Source organism: Euphorbia lathyris, chromosome 2 (assembly GCF_963576675.1).
Source record: "Euphorbia lathyris chromosome 2, ddEupLath1.1, whole genome shotgun sequence".
Taxonomy (NCBI): domain Eukaryota; kingdom Viridiplantae; phylum Streptophyta; class Magnoliopsida; order Malpighiales; family Euphorbiaceae; genus Euphorbia; species Euphorbia lathyris.
In genome coordinates, this window is record NC_088911.1 from 13912703 (window position 1) to 13930851 (window position 18149).

Below are 18149 nucleotides of genomic sequence, written 5' to 3' on the forward strand. Positions count from 1 at the left end.
TACTAATAAGATTCATAGTCTCACACTATGTTAAAATTGAAATCTTAACTTTAACTGTCATAGGCATTTTTTCATTTTTAAATGAATGCATGTCTTTTTAATTGCTTATTAAATATCATATGATTTATCAGTTCAAATACACGTAATAGTATAATTTGAATTCACTTCATACTTTAACCTTTATCAGAATCTAAATCTGGTGATAAGACATATCATTGTGATGATCATAGAAAATACATCACAATATGTCATCATTTTATTAATAATGTAGTTCTACATTTTAATATTCCTAGGCGACAAGTGATAAGTGATTACTTAAACTTGGCTCTTCATTATCACATAGATAATGAGTTTAAGTTGTCTCATTTTCATCTTTGGCCCCAAAAAATGAAGACGATTTACCGTGTGAGGAGGCAAATTTTATATATGTCTGACATGCTCATAAGATAGATATATTTATAACTAATATATACATATCTATCTTCATGTATGTTCTAAATTGAATGAAAAATAATAAGATATAAATATTTTCATAATTCAATTATTATTATTAATAATGTAGAAAAAATCATAGATTCATAAATACACTTTAACATTTAGACCTCAATGATCTCACATACCTATTATATGTGTCTCTAAGTATAAGTTTTGTAAAAAGCTCTGCAACCATATCATACATAGATATATATTTCATAGTAATTTCTTTACGTGCAACCATATCTTTCACAAAATGATACTTGATGTCTATATGTTCTATCTGCTCATGGTATTTGAGATCTTTCGTATATGTTATCGTTGATTGACTATCGGAAACAAATCCTCAAATACGCATAACCACATGGTACTAAAGTGGGGGAATGCATGATTGGTCCGCTTAGGAGCCAATTTTATACATGCGTGCATAAATTTGTATTTTTTTATAAATCGAACTCGCTCAATTTTTTCTATGTGTATATATACATGTTATTATATGAGAGGTTCAGAACAAAATTTTCATACCATCGTAGAAGTTCTCAAAATTGTGCTAAATTTGGACTACAAAAGTAAAATTAGATCGTTTTGGACAAACTTAAAGAAACTTATATCTCTTATATCATATATTAATGAAATTGGATTTTGTAATTAAATACGAACTCAATAAGCTAATTGAATTTTGTAATTAAATACAAATTCAATAAGCTAATTAATTATATCAATCTTAATTTGTCGAAAACATGATCGAAATAATTTATAATAGGACTGACTCTGGCGATCCGGAGGTCGAAAGAATTCATAATATAGGTGGTTCCGGCAGTCCATCCCTTTCTTCGCGTTCCAAAATCGTGAATAAATTGTACTCCTTAACAAATATATGTTTTGTATTTCATTAAAAAATGTTTTTTTTTTCTTAAAAAAGGAAAGAAAACATATTTTTATTATTTTTTAATGACGTATTGGATTGGAATTCACAATCATCATTTTCAATTATAAAAGAAAAAAAAGAAAGCACAAGGAGATCGGAAATGGAAAACTACAATTTGCTTAAAGCATGATATATATTCTTTTTCAATGAATAATTAATCATATTATGGGCGATCCCTTTTCATTTTTTCTTTTTCTTTTTTTATAAATAAATTTGGAGATAGTCAAATTTGGCATGCTGCTCCCATCGCTAATATCGATTTTCTGAACCAAATCATGAGGTGAAATTATACTTAAAAAAAAAAAAAAAAATGGGTTAAGGTGCAAAAATACCTCTAACGTTTTGGACCAGGAGCAATTTTACCTTTAACGTCTAAAATGATGTAATTTTACCCTTAACATTGGAAGCCAAGAGCAATTTTATACCTAACGTTAATAAATTGGGTCAATTTGAGAAATAATTGATCAAACTGTCTTTTCGGTCATGAATCTTGTCATCTACACTTCATGCGTGTGTCATTTAATCAGTAACCAATCACAAACATACATTGGGATGTGAAAATAAAAAAATAAAAAAAATATACTGTCTTTTTGTACGAATTAGACAAAAAAAAAAATTCAAAAAATTCACCGAATTTGTAAATATTAATCTCAAATTCTATTATTAAATTATAAAAAAAACATGAAATCCTTTTTTTAAAACGAATTGTTATGCAATTGGTGCATAATAACGAACAAAAATATCTGTGTGCTATAATAGTGTCTGAAATTGACCTAATTTATTAACGTTAGGTGTAAAATTGCTCTTGGCTTCTAACGTTAAGGGTAAAATTGCACCATTTTAGATGTTAGGAGTAAAATTACTCCTGACCCAAAACGTTAGGGGTATTTTTACACCTTAACCCTAAAAAAATTTATAAATTTGTTAGCAAGATTAATTTAATCTAAAACCATGTTAATTTGATATTTAAGATTAAATTAGTCTAAAATGACACGTATTACATGAGAAAGTGACACGTATAAGATAACTACCAATCACCGCGTAATGTTTTTGGACTGATTTTATTTTAGATACCAACTTGACTCAAACTTGATATGAACTAAATTAATCTTATTAGTCATTCAAATGACCAAATAGATCATTAATTCAAAAAATATGCTCTTGTAGACAAAAAAAAATTAAGAACATTAAGAACATCAGTGAAGATCTTAGAGTTATGTGCAATAAATTTAAATTAGAAATTCCCTAGTTCGAGTGTTAATGTATATAATTATACTGGCTGGTTATCATTAACCATCCTTCGTAGCGTCCCTTTGCCTGGACAAATTTAGTGGGAAACTGCAATTGCACCCTCAACACACGAAGATTATAATCAAATAGGGAAAAAAAAAAAATTGCACAATGCAGCTAGTCATTCTGCCAACATCTATTTTTTTTTATTATTTTTTTGTTTTTGAAATTATTTTTTTTATTATTTGATTTGATAACATTTGCCTCTATTGTAATTTTTTGTACACGTTTTCTTCATGAATTGGAATTTTTTAATACATTTTGACCACTCAATGCAAAATTAATGCTTGAAATTTATTACTCAATAAATGGACAATTATTTGATAATTATATTCTTCAATAAAGTTACTAAGTTATTGAAAACAAAATAAAATGTGAAGCATATGGGAAACGAAAACAATCATAGCCAAAGATATTGAAGTAACCCCTTTTCTAGAACGAAAACCGAGTAATGCTGATTTTTCATCCGAAATAACTATTAATAACTTCTTCTAAAAAATACGGATATATGTCAAGGAACCGATTGAACTAAAAGCTCGAGCTGATAGTTAAGGCCCAATCATATATCTTATATTAATCTCCGACACACCCCCACACGCAAATGCCCTCCACAAATTAATGAGGTTGCCGGGACTCGAACCCTCGACCGTTTGCTCATAGTGGCTCTGATACCATGTCAAGGAACCGATTGAACTAAAAGCTCGAGCTGATAGTTAAGGCCCAATCATATATCTTATATTAATCTCCGACAATATATGATTGTGGTCTGTGGACAAGATATCTTTTTTTCTTTCCCCAAAGAGTTTCTGAAATTAATTAGCTAGTGAGAATATGCTGGAATTTGGTTAGAGGAATATGCCGAAATTTGTTATTCCTGCATCACCTATAGTATCATAATTATAATAATTTAGTTATAATTTAAGAAGGCCAAGTAAGATGATAATGTGGATAGGTGGTGGGGCTTGAACCAATAGCCTCAACCACCACAAAAATTCCCAAATTGGCTAAAATTTCACCATCACTTTGCTGACTCCATTTGCTTACAATTTGGTTTGGTGGGTCAGAACCAATCTGTGCACCACTCTGCTCAAACCTCCTCAACTAGCTGCTTAAGTATTGGCCGTTGCTTTCTTTTACTAATAGCATTCTTCTTTATGACAAATGTTTTCAACCACCCACTAATCCCCAGCTAATGCCTTCCACTTATTCAACACGACCTTGAATGCCAAAGGTGTCCTTCGCGTTAATCTCGTAGTTCCTACAGGATGGAGATTAGGGGGTCGGTCCATGGACTTTCCTTCCTTTTGCTGCATTCGCTAAAGGATTGAAGGGATCCAACAAGAGGGAACTCTAGGAGAACCACTACCGCTGACTCCAACTATCGTTCATATATGGTCCATACTAATCTAAACACTGTCCATCTCATTTTAGTGATTCAGATACAAGATACTATTCAGTAACGTCTAGACAATTAAACAGCCAATCCGTAATATTCGACAGAGTTATATCCGCCAAGTGGAGCATGCACAAAGGAGTCACATGCTTCTTCTATTCTTCTTTTTGACACAGCTGAGCCATTCTATACTTAAACCAATATTTTGGAAGAAAAAATATACTAATATCTACAAACAACAACGAATAGTAAACAACAGTTAAAATAAACGGACCCTAACGACCCTAAGTGAGTTAACAATAAAAGAAAATGTCATCAGAGCAGAGCAGGAGACTCGGTGTGAAAGCTTATGCATGTGCATTCTGAGTAAATTGAGATGCAGCATTAAAATAATTGTCAACCTCACTACAAGTAAAAAGACCAGCAAATTACAAAACTCAACATAGGTCAAGAGCTGTTTACAAACTCAAGAATGTTCATAATCGAACTCTCCTCTTTTTTTGGATTGTGTTGCTCACTTCATCACCTTTATGAGCAACAGAAGAAAAATCTAACCTTGAATTTTTTTTGTTTTGTTTTTTTTTTCCTTTATTATTTTAACAGAGAGACCGGGTCGTAGTAGAAAAACTTGTTTTTGGGTAGCCTCTTTGCAGTATTCTCAAATGCAAATCCCAATCCCAGAGTTTAACAGACTTCTTTGGCTGCAGCAACAACGGCCTCGGCTGTAATGCCAAATTCCTTGTATATTTTTCCAGCTGGTGCACTTGCTCCGAAGTGGTCGATTCCGATAGCTTTGCCTTTGCTTCCAACAATCTTGTGCCATCCGAATGTTGATCCAGCTTCAATGCTAACTCTAGCAGTTACATCTGCTGGTAAAACACTTTCCTTGTACTCATCTGATTGGTCGTCAAAGAGCTCCCATGACACAAAGGAGACAACTCTTACAGCCTTACCCTCCTTTCTTAGCTCGTCACCAGCCTTGGCAGCAATTTCTAACTCGGAACCAGTTGCGATCAAAATGACATCAGGCTTGTTTCCTGTCGAATTATCTGAAATAGTATAACCACCCTTTTCAACTCCCTCAATGGAGGTTCCAGGAAGATTAGGCAGCTTTTGCCTAGAAAGTGCAAGGACAGAGGGTCTCTTTCTGTTGAGGACCGCGACCCTGTATGAACCAGCAGTTTCATTTCCATCAGCTGGTCGAAGCATTAAGATGTTTGGCATCGCACGGAAGCTTGCCAAGTGCTCAATTGGCTGATGGGTTGGTCCATCTTCCCCAAGACCAATGGAATCGTGGGTCATAACGTAAATGACACCAGTCTCACTCAAGGCCGAAATCCTCATAGCAGCCCTCATGTAATCAGTGAAAACAAAGAAAGTTGCACAGTATGGGATGAGGCCAGGACTGTGGAGTCCAATGCCATTGCAGATAGCTCCCATTGCATGTTCCCTGACACCAAACCTGACATTCCGTTCTTCAGGGGTGTCTTTTTGGAAGTCACCGAACATTTTCAACAAGGTCATGTTTGAAGAGGCAAGATCTGCACTACCACCAATAAGACCAGGAATCACTTTAGCAAGTGCATTAAGATTGGTCTGCGATAGATTTCTAGTAGCCTCTGCAGGGGTCTCTGGAGTGTATGTCTGTAAAATTCAATAGTAAAGAATCAAAAGATTATTTAGTTCGAAAATCCAGAGTTCATACTGTCCCTAAGTATGCATATGCGGTTGTCTGATTCTGACCAATTCCAAATGAGACATGAGGTCGAATTCAGGGGGGAAATTACTGAACATTATATCCAAAAAGTCATAATGCTTGCCAAAGAAAATATGAGATGTCTGTTTTCAGATATTGCAAGTAATAAATCACTAAAGTGACCCTCAAAGATAAAAAGAATGAGAAATATGAAGCTGATAAATGATGAATAGCTCTACTCACTGGAAGTGCTTTCTCCCAACCAGCAGGTAATTCACCAGTGATGATGGACTTGAACTCTGCAGCTTCCTCCGGGTACTTCTTCTCATACTCGGCAAACTTTGCATTCCATTCAGCTTCAAACGAAGCACCTCCTTCAACATGGCGACTCCAGTGCCTGATGGTAAAAAAGAAGAGCGATGAAAATCAAATCAAGTGCACAAAACAGATAGAAACATAGTTAGCATTTGCTCACTTCTTAACATCCTCTGGAACATGGAAAGGCTCATAGGGCCATCCAAGGTTCTGCCTAGTAGCATCAACTTCCTTGGCACCAAGTGCACTTCCATGCACACTGTATGAGTTTGACTTGTTTGGAGATCCATAACCAATTGTTGTAGTGACCTGTAAAGAAGGACAAACACTTCATCAGAAACACCATTAAGAAATGCTATAACTTGTATCTTATATGGCATAGCAGCTTCAAACATGCCACTGCATTGTTCCATTAGGACATCAGAAGACTTCCTATCTACTGATAATTTAGGAAAGAGTCACTTTTCCACTTCACTTGAAAAACACACAGTAAGAGAGGGATCATCTCACTTTGATCATGGTGGGTTTATCTTTTACAGCCTTGGCCTCCTTGATGGCAGCACGAATCTCATCGTATCCAGTGTTTCCATTCTTCACCCAAATAACATGCCACCCTAGACCCTCAAACCGCTTGTCAACACTCTCAGTGAATGCAATTTCTGTGTCACCATCAATAGAGATGTGGTTGTCATCATAGAATGCTATAAGCTTTCCTAGCCCCCAGTGTCCAGCAAGAGAACAAGCTTCATTTGCAATTCCTTCCATTTGACAACCGTCTCCCAATATAGCATATCTAAAGGAAAGATGAACACATAACCATATAAGACAACAGAATGATATATCAACTATCGACAATTTAACATTTAAACAGAAGTACAGAACAATTCTAACTAATATAATAACAGAAAAGAAAAGGTTGTCATACGTGTAGTGGTCAACAATTTCATTGTCTGGCTTGTTAAAGCGAGCGGCCAAGTGCTTCTCTGCTAATGCCAAACCAACAGCATTGGCAATTCCTTGTCCAAGAGGACCTACAAAGAAAAATGTGAAGCTTATGAGTTTCAATTTCAGTGATAAGCAATACTGATAATTTGATAAAATTATTGCAGTTGAAATTATGTAAGAAGTAACATCAAAGTCTAACCAGTAGTAACTTCAACACCAGGAGTCTCAAAATTCTCAGGGTGTCCAGGGGTTCTGCTTCCCCATTGACGGAATTGCTTTAAGTCTTCTTCCTATTGATTAAATGCAAAAAGAGAGAATCTAAGCAAATTAATCTATCTTGTCCCCAAAATTATAATCAAGCTAAATCATGATCATCTTCATTGAAGAACGGGAAAACAATAATCCTATAGCAACTAAGCAGAGATATAGAGCTTAAACAGAAAGTCAATTATAGAGGCCAGACTCTTAAAAAACACAAAATCTAGATCCATTTATATTCAGTCTTCATTAACAAATTAACGACTCAAACCATGGCAAGGATTCACAATTTCACATAGAAGCAAAAAGAAGCACAAAATTAACAAAAACAACCAACCAGAACACTGTCGTAACCAGCGAGGTGAAGAAGAGCATATTGCAGCATACATCCATGGCCAGCAGACAAGACAAACCGATCACGATTGAACCAGTAAGGATTCTTCGGGTTATACTTCATCACTTCATCATACAAGATATGTCCCATAGGAGCACATCCCATAGGCAAACCAGGGTGACCAGAATTAGCCTTCTCGACAGCATCTATAGCAAGAAATCTAATAGTATTCACAGATTTGTCAACCAATGAGGTCTCAGTGGTAGTATCAACAGTTTCAACAGCAGCAGCGCGAACTTGAGAAACTTCGCGAGAAGGAATACGGCGACGATTGCGGGAAGAAGTGGCGCGTGGAATAGAAGAAGAGGTAGATTTGAGACCAGAGAAAGCAGGAAGAGAAGGAGTAGATAGAGAGAGGCGGTGGTGATTGTCGGAGGTTTGATGAGAAATGGCTCGGGCTAAGAGAACCTGAGATAGAGATAGAGATGAAGTAGACGCCATTGTTGTTGCAGAGCCGCTTTCTTCACCGTCTTTGTGAAATTTTCCTTCCTCTTCTTCTTCTTCGGCTCTGTTGTTGTTTTAGAGAGAGAGTAAGGGAGTGTTTGGGGGGTTTTATCTAAAGCGAGACACAGCCAACAACTTCTTGTGATCTCCAATTCTTGCTTGATCTTCTCGTCTACACAAGATGACAGGTGACATTTTTGCTGACCATTAGATCAGGAGGAAAACTCAATCTCAACCGTTGACTATGGGTAGGAGTTAGGAAATGCTCTGCCTTACATTTTAGTTTCCTATTTCTATTTCTTTTATGAAAAATAAAAAAAAATTGCAATTTTCTTTTTTTAATTGTTTTTTCTGTTACCTTACCCCTTTGTAACTGAAAAAATTATATTTAGCTTTGGTTACTCCGAAGGCCAATTTCTATCAATGGGTCTCTTGTCTCTTGTATAACAAAATGTATATTATAAATTAGCCTTATAAATATATATATATATATATATATAAAGGAAAATTATATTTGATACCGTACGAAATAATATCGGTATATGTAGGGGCGGACGTTTGCAGAACGTGCCTGTCGATTCTAAGAGAAACACAATTACCTCCGCATCTCAATGACACTCTTATCGTATTAATCCCGAAGAAGAAAAATGTGGAAGTTGTGTCTGATCTCAGGCCCATAGCCTTATGCAACGTTTTATTTAAAATTCTCTCCAAGATGTTGGCAAACCGGTTCAAACAAGTTCTCCCTGATATAATTTCACTCAGTCAAAGTGCCTTTATTCCCGGACGACTCATCAACGACAACATTGTAGTGGCATATGAGTTCATACACAAAATGAAAAGTCCCAGACAGGGTAAGGTAGGTTGTTCGGCACTTAAATTAGATATGAGCAAAGCTTACGACCGTATTGAATGGCAATTCCTGAGAAATATGCTTCAGAAGCTGGGATTCCCAACAAATTGGATCAATTGGATCATGTTATGTGTTACAACTGTGTCGTATAAGATCATTCAAGATAATAGGGAGCTTGGGCCAATTATTCCTCGAAGGGGTTTACGTCAAGGTGATCCGCTCTCTCCCTTCCTTTTTCTTATTTGTGCTGAAGGCCTAACAGCTCTACTGACAGCTAGGGAACGGGAAGGGAAATTACATGGGTTCAAGTTAACAAGAGTTGCACCTACAATCTCTCATTTATTCTTCGCAGACGATAGTCTTTTATTTTTCCGGGCTAACAAGGATGAGGCTAGCTGTATTAAAGATTGTTTGTCGACATATGAGAAAGCTTCTGGGCAATAAATTAACTTTCAAAAATCCTCTTTGTTTTTCAGCACCAATACTCCGATTCAAGACAGAGTCGAAGTGGTAAATAAGGTGTGTGTCGGTGAAGTTTCAGCATTGGACAATTATCTTGGAGCCCCAATTGACATCGGAAGAAGTAAGACAAAGGTTTTTGGTTTTCTCAAAGATAGAATTTGGAACCGAGTAAACAACTGGAAGGAGAAATTCCTATCAAGAGCTGGAAAGGAAATTCTTATCAAAGCAGTATTGCAATCTATCCCCACATATTTGATGAGCCTATTCCTAATGTCTAAGGATTTCTGTGATGAAGTGAATAAATTATTAAACAGGTTCTGGTGGAAATCATCAGGGGCTAACCCATCAGGGATTCATTGGAAGCGTTGGGAAGATTTATGTAGACCTAAATCTGAAGGTGGCATGGGATTCAGAAATATTCATCTCTTTAATTTAGCTCTCTTAGCTAAACAAAGCTGGCGAATTATGCAAGATCCTGAGTCGCTGGTGGCAAAAATTCTCAAGGCTCGTTATTTTCCTAACAATAATTTTCTTGATGCAGGTTTGGGTCATAATCCTTCATATATTTGGAGAAGTATCATTGCAGGCAGCTCTGTTCTTCGCGACGGCTTGAGACGGAAGGTTGGACGAGGCGACTCAATTCGGATTTGGGAGGATCCCTGGCTCCCGGACGCGCTGAATCCTTTTGTCTCCTCTCCAAAGCCTACGAATTGCAATACTAAGATGGTCAGCGATTTGAAAAATCAGCATGGAAACTGGGACGTGGATACAATCTCTTTGCTTCTCAACGACCGTGATCGAAAGCTCTTATTTTCTATACCTGAACGAAATCACGGCAGCGAAGATATGTGGTTTTGGCAATTTACACCGTCAAATTTCTACATAGTGAGGAGCGGATACTGGGCCGCTGTAGCAAAAGAAGCTAATACATCATCTTTGTCGAACACTATCAATTGGAATCTAATATGGAAACTGCAGGTGGCTCCGAAAGTTAAGAATTATTTGTGGAGGTTATTCGTGTGTTGCTTGCCTACAATGTCAAATCTGGAAAAACATCATAACTCTCTTCCAAATCGGTGTCCTATATGCCAATCAGTCGGGGAAGACGAAACACACATCTTCATCTCTTGTGTCTTTGCAAAACAATTATGGGGGCTATTTTTTTCTGATAATCGTATGGAACATGTATCTGATATCTTTTGCTGGTTTGATAGCTTGTTGAGTTCGTCTCTATGAGCTGCGGAATCAGCGACACTTGTTATTTGGAACATCTGGAAATATCGAAACCAGGTAGTATAGGATAAAAAATACAGCCTACCCGGAACGATATTGATGGCAATTTACCTTTATATTTGATATCGTACAAAATAATATCGGTATATACGTGCTCTCATCTTAGATTAATAGGGATGTCCGGATCAATAGAAACTGTCATATTGAACTAAACATGGATATCAATCTTCTTCAAACACATAGATCAATGAGAGAACATCTGAATTATGCTCGAATTAGAACCCGCCAAACCCGGTTAAGAATACAACAAATCAGGTATAACACAAATTATCTAGAATGACGGTCTTTTGAAAAATACAAGGAGAGTCTCATTTGGCGGATTTACCATAGGCATGTTATAAATATGATATAACACCATAATCGAGGTACGTACACACATTTATTGTAATCACCCTTAATTGATTGATATCATGTCCAAAACTCTGTTAACTTTGGCATCAGAGTGGAATTGTCGGTCAACGATCTTGCGTTGATCATCTTTCTATCTTATCTTAGGTATCGAGTGTTGGTCCCTTGTGAGATAGAATCTAGTTCCAAAAAGGGTGAATGGAACTATAAATAAATTTAAAGCTTTATAAATTTTCTCACTATTAATTTTATAGCACGAGGCACTCAGAATCAGAAGCAAACTTAATTTACTGTTTTGAATAGAAGCTAAGCTTGATTATGCTTATTGACTTCAACATTTAGGCTACGCAACTGGGTGCAACCTCTATGTTGTTGAAACACATTTCCACATGATTTTGATTTGACAAACTTATCTAAGTTAATCCCATGATTAAGATAATTAAATTTAAGTGCTTTGATTTAATTGTACTAATGAGTTTGTTCAATGTTGAGTAAAGTTTACTAACGAGAACAGGAACTAAGTGTTCAAATAAGAAAGACAGAACTAAGTCAGCATGAGCAAAGATACACAACAGAAGCTGAGTAGAATGTAACTCAGCATCATAAAAGAAAAGTCTTCTTCAGAATAACGCTTGAAGGCGAAGCCGACCGAAGAAGCCGAGTAGAACGTAACTCAGCCCCTTCACAGGAGATCTTAAAGGCAACGGCAATCAAGTCAAGCTGAGTGTTCGCCAGGACAGCACCAATGATCTGTTGACTAGAAGACAAAGTCTGACAAAGGTCTGCACCAATTCAGAAGCCTCGGAATTACAGCAAGAGACCTTTTCGAGACGCATGGATCGCTTGTCATTTGGCAAGAAGACAAACCTGGCGCTAGAAGACGGAACCTGGCGCAAGAAGACGAAACTGGCAAGCCTGATGCCTGCTAAAATCAGACGACAGGATTGACCTGCGATTCTGAATGCTGACCAATGAATGACACAAGAAGACCGTTTGAATTCAATGGATATATCCGAATTCAAACCATTGAAGCTTCAGATTTTGCTATAAAAGGACAAGATCATCACTTGGATCTTTCAGCTGAATTACGAAAAAGAGAAAAGACAAGCAAGATCTTCACTAAGTTAAAAGATCCAAAAGAGAAGCTGTCTGATTAGAAAAAGCAAGTTCTTACACCCAATTCCAATCATTGTGTAAAAGTCTAGAGTGAATTTGTATTCATCTAAAGTGTTCTTCATTTAGAGAGAATAATCTTGTATCAACTGTAAAGGTTAGAAGAGTGGAGCTGAGTACTCGATTTTAGTACTCGGCGGTAGAGAAAATCTGAGTGTTCGGTTATAACGCTCAGTAGGATTGAGTAGACGAATAGAGGACGATACTCTTGCATACTCAATTGCTTTGTAAACAGTTTGTGCTCTACCTTTAAAGAGCTCAGTAGTGGATTGAAAAAGCCCGGAAGGATTCTGGGGACTGGACGTAGGCGGTGAGGCCGAACCAAGATAAGTCTGCTGAGTAATCTCTAACCCTTTCTCTTGATATATATATATATATATATATATATATGTATGTATGTGTTGCTTGCTTAAGTTACTCAGTATATAATTTGTATAAGCCGACGATGAGTAATCAGAGTGTTGAGTTGGAAGCTGACCTAAAGTGTTATCTCCCAACTCACAATTGAAACAGCTCTAGTCATTGTCTGATTAAAGCTGTCTCATACTTCACTCAGCCTTACTGACCTAAAGCTGAGTTAAATTATCAAACATTCAATTAAGTCAGCCTTATTAAGCGAAAAAGTTATATTAGTTCCTAACCCCACCTTGGAACTAATCCTATTACATTACACGGGACCAACATATGTGACTTGATTAAGTATGCTATCGAGTATAACAGTCAGAATCACAAGATATATAATTTACGCACAGAAGCAAGCAATATAGTTATATTAGAAGTAAAGGGTTAGATAAATTGTTACGCAACGATTTATCCTGGTTCGGCCTCCTGGCTACATCCAGTCCCTAGAGTACCTTCCTCTGAGCTTTAATCCACTAGCGAACTCTTTCACATGTAGAGCACAAACCCTTACAATAGATACATGGGCTCTGTAAAGTACATTCCTTTACACTCCACACTCAGCTGTCTATTCTCCTCTCTTCCTGTCTACTTATAACCAAAGCAAACAGAAGAGCTTTTGAACTTTATAAGCTATTGATAATTTTTGTTCCGACACAGAATACAATGTGTGAAGTTAGATTTTTTTACACAAATAAATACAATGAGTGTGTATATGATTTTTGCTTTGCTTTTGGGATTTCAATAGAGATTCTCTTTGAATTCAACGTTGATGGTCGTCCACAAATGCAGCAAATTATGGGGCTATTATTGTGACACCTTGAGGGCTAACTAGTTCGAATTTCGAAATAACCGTTGGAGGGAAACTACTCTTTTGTCCCTTTCATCCTCAGAGACTAGTGTCCTATGCCAATGATCTTCTTTCTCTTTTTCGTGATTTTGTCCGAGGTGCCACGCTTCTAATCTTCGACAGAGGCAATCTGTCTGTCTAACCAAATCAGGCAAAGTTTCCAAGTTGACTAGGGGAAAGCCGTCTGGAGCTTCTGAATCTTTCCTTATTTAGTTATACAATGTCAATCGCACAGAGTCAATGTCTGATCTTGTCTCTTGTGCCTTGATCTTCTGTCCTTCGAATAAGCCTTCTCTTGAGGTATGGCATTGAGCTTCTGGATCCTTCTTGCTATAAGTCTGAAGTTGATCCATGAGCCTTTGATCCATCTTCTAAGGCCTTTGACTATTTCTTTTAATCTTACACTTAACAAACACATTAGTCCAAATAAATCAACATTTAATTTTAATGTGTTACTTATTATGGGAATATTAATTTTCCTTAATATTTTTGTCATAATCAAAATTAGTGTGGAAATGTGTTTCAACAAACTCCCAATTTTGACGTTGGCAAAAATTTAGAGGTTAAGAATTAAAGTGTTAAACTCCCCCATAATAGTTGAACTTACATTGCTTCTGGATTCTCCCCCGTAAGGGTTGAACTAGTGAAAATAATTTTACTTAAGAGAGAAAGAATGTTAGACAATTTAAGTTCGATAGTAAAAATTAAATTCAGAGTTATAAGCATGCTTAATCAGAGTGAAATATATATCAAAGGTATAGTATAATGATACTCAGAGTTTAGTTGTAGCATCCTTAGATTTATTCATGTATCGGAGCATTTGAATTCATGTATCAGATCATTTGAATTGATGAGGATCTATCAAAGTCCTAAATGCATGAATCTCAGAGCTTTAATGTAGTTAAGTATCAGAGCTTCTAACTAAATATCGGAGTTTGTTCGATACTTAGAGTGTTTATCCTTGATTTATTTTTAGATTAAGTGTTGATTAGTTAGAGTCGATTATGTAAGATTAGAGTGAGAGATATTAATCAGAAGCATTAAACACATAGAGGCAATATTGGAAAAGATAGAAGTAATATGTATAACTCAACATACAGAGATAATAAAATAAGACTAATCAGTATATAAGCATATCAAACACAAAACATACAAGTCAATATCTACTAAGGTTTAATGTTTAGGTTTAAGGTTGACTTGAACAATGTTAAACTTTTTATGTCTAGGTGGATGTTGCTGAGTTAATACTAAAGCTTGTCCAGAGGTGGCAGCCTTATCTTGTTTTGCTTTAAGTTCTTCCTCAGTTTTCTCCCCCTTTTTGCTAGCATCAGATATGGGGAAAGAACCAGAAGGAGAGGCATAACTACCAACACTTCGGGAGTTAAGCTGTTCAATATAGGCCTGAAGCTTTTGAGAGCTTTGGGTCAGACCATTGAAGATAGAAGGACCAATGCAAATTTGCTCTAGAGGAACAGCACCAAAGTTACACATGCTGCTGATGATGAATTGAAAGGCTTTGGTGCTCCAAACAACGTAATTAGCAAGAGCAGTATTATATTGTTGGTGGATGTACGGGAGGACACGGTCTAGAGTCTACACCTGTCGGAAAGTATCGACGTTTTGCTTGTAGATGGGACAGGTCTTTTAGTCCAAAGTTTCTATGGCAGTTCTGTTGATTGTCAGAAGTCGTATGGATTTAGTAAGTTGATCAACAGTAGTAGTTGGGGTTGAACCAATTTTCTACTGGACCTTGATCAGCTCAGAGTTCATCTGCTGGAATTGAGAAGATAGTCTTTCAGAGATGTCTTCAACAGATGGAACATTAGTTGGAAGAGCTCGAATCTTAGCTTCAAGAAGATTCATGTGTTGGATCATCATGAGTTGGATTGCTGCCATTCGATCAGCAAAGTTGTGAGAGCCTTGCTGAGAGACCAAAACAACAATTGTGTTGAGAATAGATTTGATGTTGGACATCTCATTCAACAGCTGCATTGTCTCGTTGATTGGATTTGACTCAGCAAGAGGATCAGAGTTTTAGGAAGCAGAAGCGTGAGACTTAGCCATATCTGCTACCAAAGAAAAGGCAGCTTCCAATATCTTGTTCCCTTTAGAGGTTGCATTCAGAAATGAGGGAGAAATGGCTAGCTGTTGGATGTTGGCAGCAGTTGGTGGGGTCTGGATTGGGTCAGGGCACATCTCAGAGGCTGGTGCCTTAGCCTGTTCTGGCTGTTTGGATGAGAATGGTAGAGAAATTTGAGGAGAGGTATGCAAACCAGAAGCATGAGCCTCATTTGTCAGAAGCTTGCTCAGAAGGATGGGAAATATTTTGAGCAGAGGCAGGAATTTCAGGATTTGTGCCCAAGTTGGATTCAGAGTAGGCTTGTTCCCTAGAGTTAGGAACAAAGGCTTGGTTTTCCTTGTGTGGCTCATCAGTTAGGTTGTCATCATTTTGAAAAGAAGGGAAAGGAATTTCTATAGAATCAGGATCAAGCTCAAAGTCTTGTTCGGAGGAGATTTCTTCAACAAAGCTGATTTTGAGAGTAGGTGATGTCGGAGGAAGAGGAGTTTCTTGCCTTGTGCCGCAAAATGAAGGTACCTTATGCAATTGTGAAGGGCAAATGCTGTCGACCCAATTGAGCTGGTTGTCTGGCCCAGAGGAGTCGCCGACAAAGGCATCAGGAAGTTCAGCCTTGCTCAAATTGAGCGTCTTTTTCAGAGCTGCAGCCTCTTCTGCAGGTATTTCTTCCTCAGCAAGAGTTACATCATACTTCTTCCTATTCCCTTTGTTCTTAGAGTTTGCTGGAGTTGCTTCAGCAATAGCATTTCTCATAGGGGCATCACTAAAGGGCTTAAGCCTGACTGTTGTGCGTTTCTTGGTGAGGGGTTGTTCCTCAGATGAAATCAAGATGTCTTTCTCTTAGCATCCTCAAAATACGAAGGCGATACTTATTGAAGAGATAAGTCCAAAGATCATCAGATCCTTCTAATCCTTCTAATCCTTCTCCATATTAGAACTGGGATTTGCCATCGAATCATCATGCTTTTTTTCAAGGCAAATCACGCCCTGTCGTAATTCATTGTTATCTTTTTTCAAAAGTCAAGCCTCGGTCTTAATCTTCTTCAAATCCAATACTTGTTTTTTGGGCTTGTCATGCTCCCACTCCACCTAGTACAAGCTTTCTTTAGGAACCTTAAGAAAAAATCCACGGAGTTCCTCTCATGTACTACTTCCTGGGTGAAGGTGACGAATCTCATTTTCTTATTTTTTAAGAAAGCAATAGATCTCGTGAGATGTAGCATCCCCTTCATCGCTCCAAGCAGAACGTCCGAAGGGCTAGAATTTATGGAATGTCGAATCATTCCTCAAATGACAGAGTCCCATAAGGTCTCTAGAGACCGAAGCTCTAAAGAACTTTGGGAGTCAAAAGGATACGTGTCCTCATCTTAAGCTAACAGGGACGTCAAAATCAATAAAAGCCTTCAAGGATGATATTGATTTTCCGATGAAACAAGGAAGAAGGAGGGTACAATAGTCTTTTTAATTGACGATTTAGATTAAGTGGGATACATATGTTAATTTTTTTTATGAAGGGTATTTTTTTTTGAGTTGGAAGACCAGAAACTTCCTATAAAATCCTCTTTAAACCCTTTATTTCTCCCTGCTAATATGTATAGTGGGAAATAATTTTGAAATTTCTTCCCACAAATTCAACTTGTGTTGTGCTTACTTTGTTTTTGACAAAGTAAGCTTTACTTTGTTTTTTCCATCATTGGATGAGCTTACTTTGTCAAAGTTCATCACCATCCAATGGTGGAAAAAACATTACTTTGTAAAAAACAAAGTAAGCATAGCCTAACCCACAATCCTCATATCAAATATCTATATACTAATTACCCAAAAACTAATCTGAAACTTATGTAAGGCATACTAAAATTAAATTTGTAAATTAATTAGTGACGCTAATAATAGTTGATAAGATTATTATGAAAAAATGTTATAGTAATACACAAAAGGTAGGTGTTGGGGGTAAGTAGAAAGTGGGAAATGATTTGGTAGTTAGATGGTCCAAAACGCCAAAATAAAACATTGCTTCAAGTTGAAATTTTGTTCAAAATCTTTTTTGGTGAGGGAAAATGGCTCTTCTTTCATACTAACCAAAAATACATAAAGTTACGGTTGAATTAATTATTTCCAATTAGATCTGGACCATGTGCACCCTATTAATTGGAGTTATTCTAATTAGGTAATTGTTGGCTGCAAATATGTAGTAGTAAAATATTCTGATAAAATACATTATTGCTGGCCATAAGCTGACATAAAAGTTGAGAAACTTTGAACACCATACTTTCGTTTCAAACATTTTTTTTTTTTTTTTTTTTTTGAATAAAGGTAGGGATGATACTTGGTTAAGGCTGACATCCCAACTAGATTGACACCCTAGCTGCTAACCAAGCAAACCCGAATGAATAAATAAATAAAAAATAGAGAGTGTTCGTTTCAACCTTAAATTCAACACAGTTATCTTGTATTAGGGTTTGTCAATTTTTAATGCGAAAATACAATCCCTGGATCAATTATCAGCTTTATATGATACTCAATTATCAGCTTTGTATATCATATATAGAGTCGGTTT

General features: G+C 36.7%; 1 protein-coding gene across 1 annotated transcript; it reads right to left on the reverse strand.

Moving 5' to 3' along the window:
- Positions 1-4425: 4425 nt before the first annotated feature.
- On the reverse strand, positions 4426-8274 carry LOC136216747 (transketolase, chloroplastic). The gene is made up of 7 exons (XM_066003311.1): positions 7637-8274; positions 7241-7331; positions 7022-7127; positions 6607-6889; positions 6257-6405; positions 6025-6178; positions 4426-5729 (listed from the first exon to the last, which is right to left on the reverse strand). Exons 1-7 carry the CDS (start codon positions 8132-8134, stop codon positions 4770-4772), a joined length of 2241 nt encoding a protein of 746 aa, XP_065859383.1. The 5' UTR covers positions 8135-8274; the 3' UTR covers positions 4426-4769.
- Positions 8275-18149: the final 9875 nt, after the last annotated feature.

Coding starts and splice junctions, on each gene's coding strand:
- LOC136216747 (XM_066003311.1), bottom strand. CDS start 8,134: ATGGCGTCTACTTCATCTCTATCTCTATCTCAGGTTCTCTTAGCCCGA. Junction 7,332..7,636: donor CTGGTTACGACAGTGTTCTG/GTTGGTTGTTTT, acceptor TTTAATCAATAG/GAAGAAGACTTAAAGCAATT. Junction 6,179..6,256: donor GTTCCAGAGGATGTTAAGAA/GTGAGCAAATGC, acceptor TTTTACCATCAG/GCACTGGAGTCGCCATGTTG.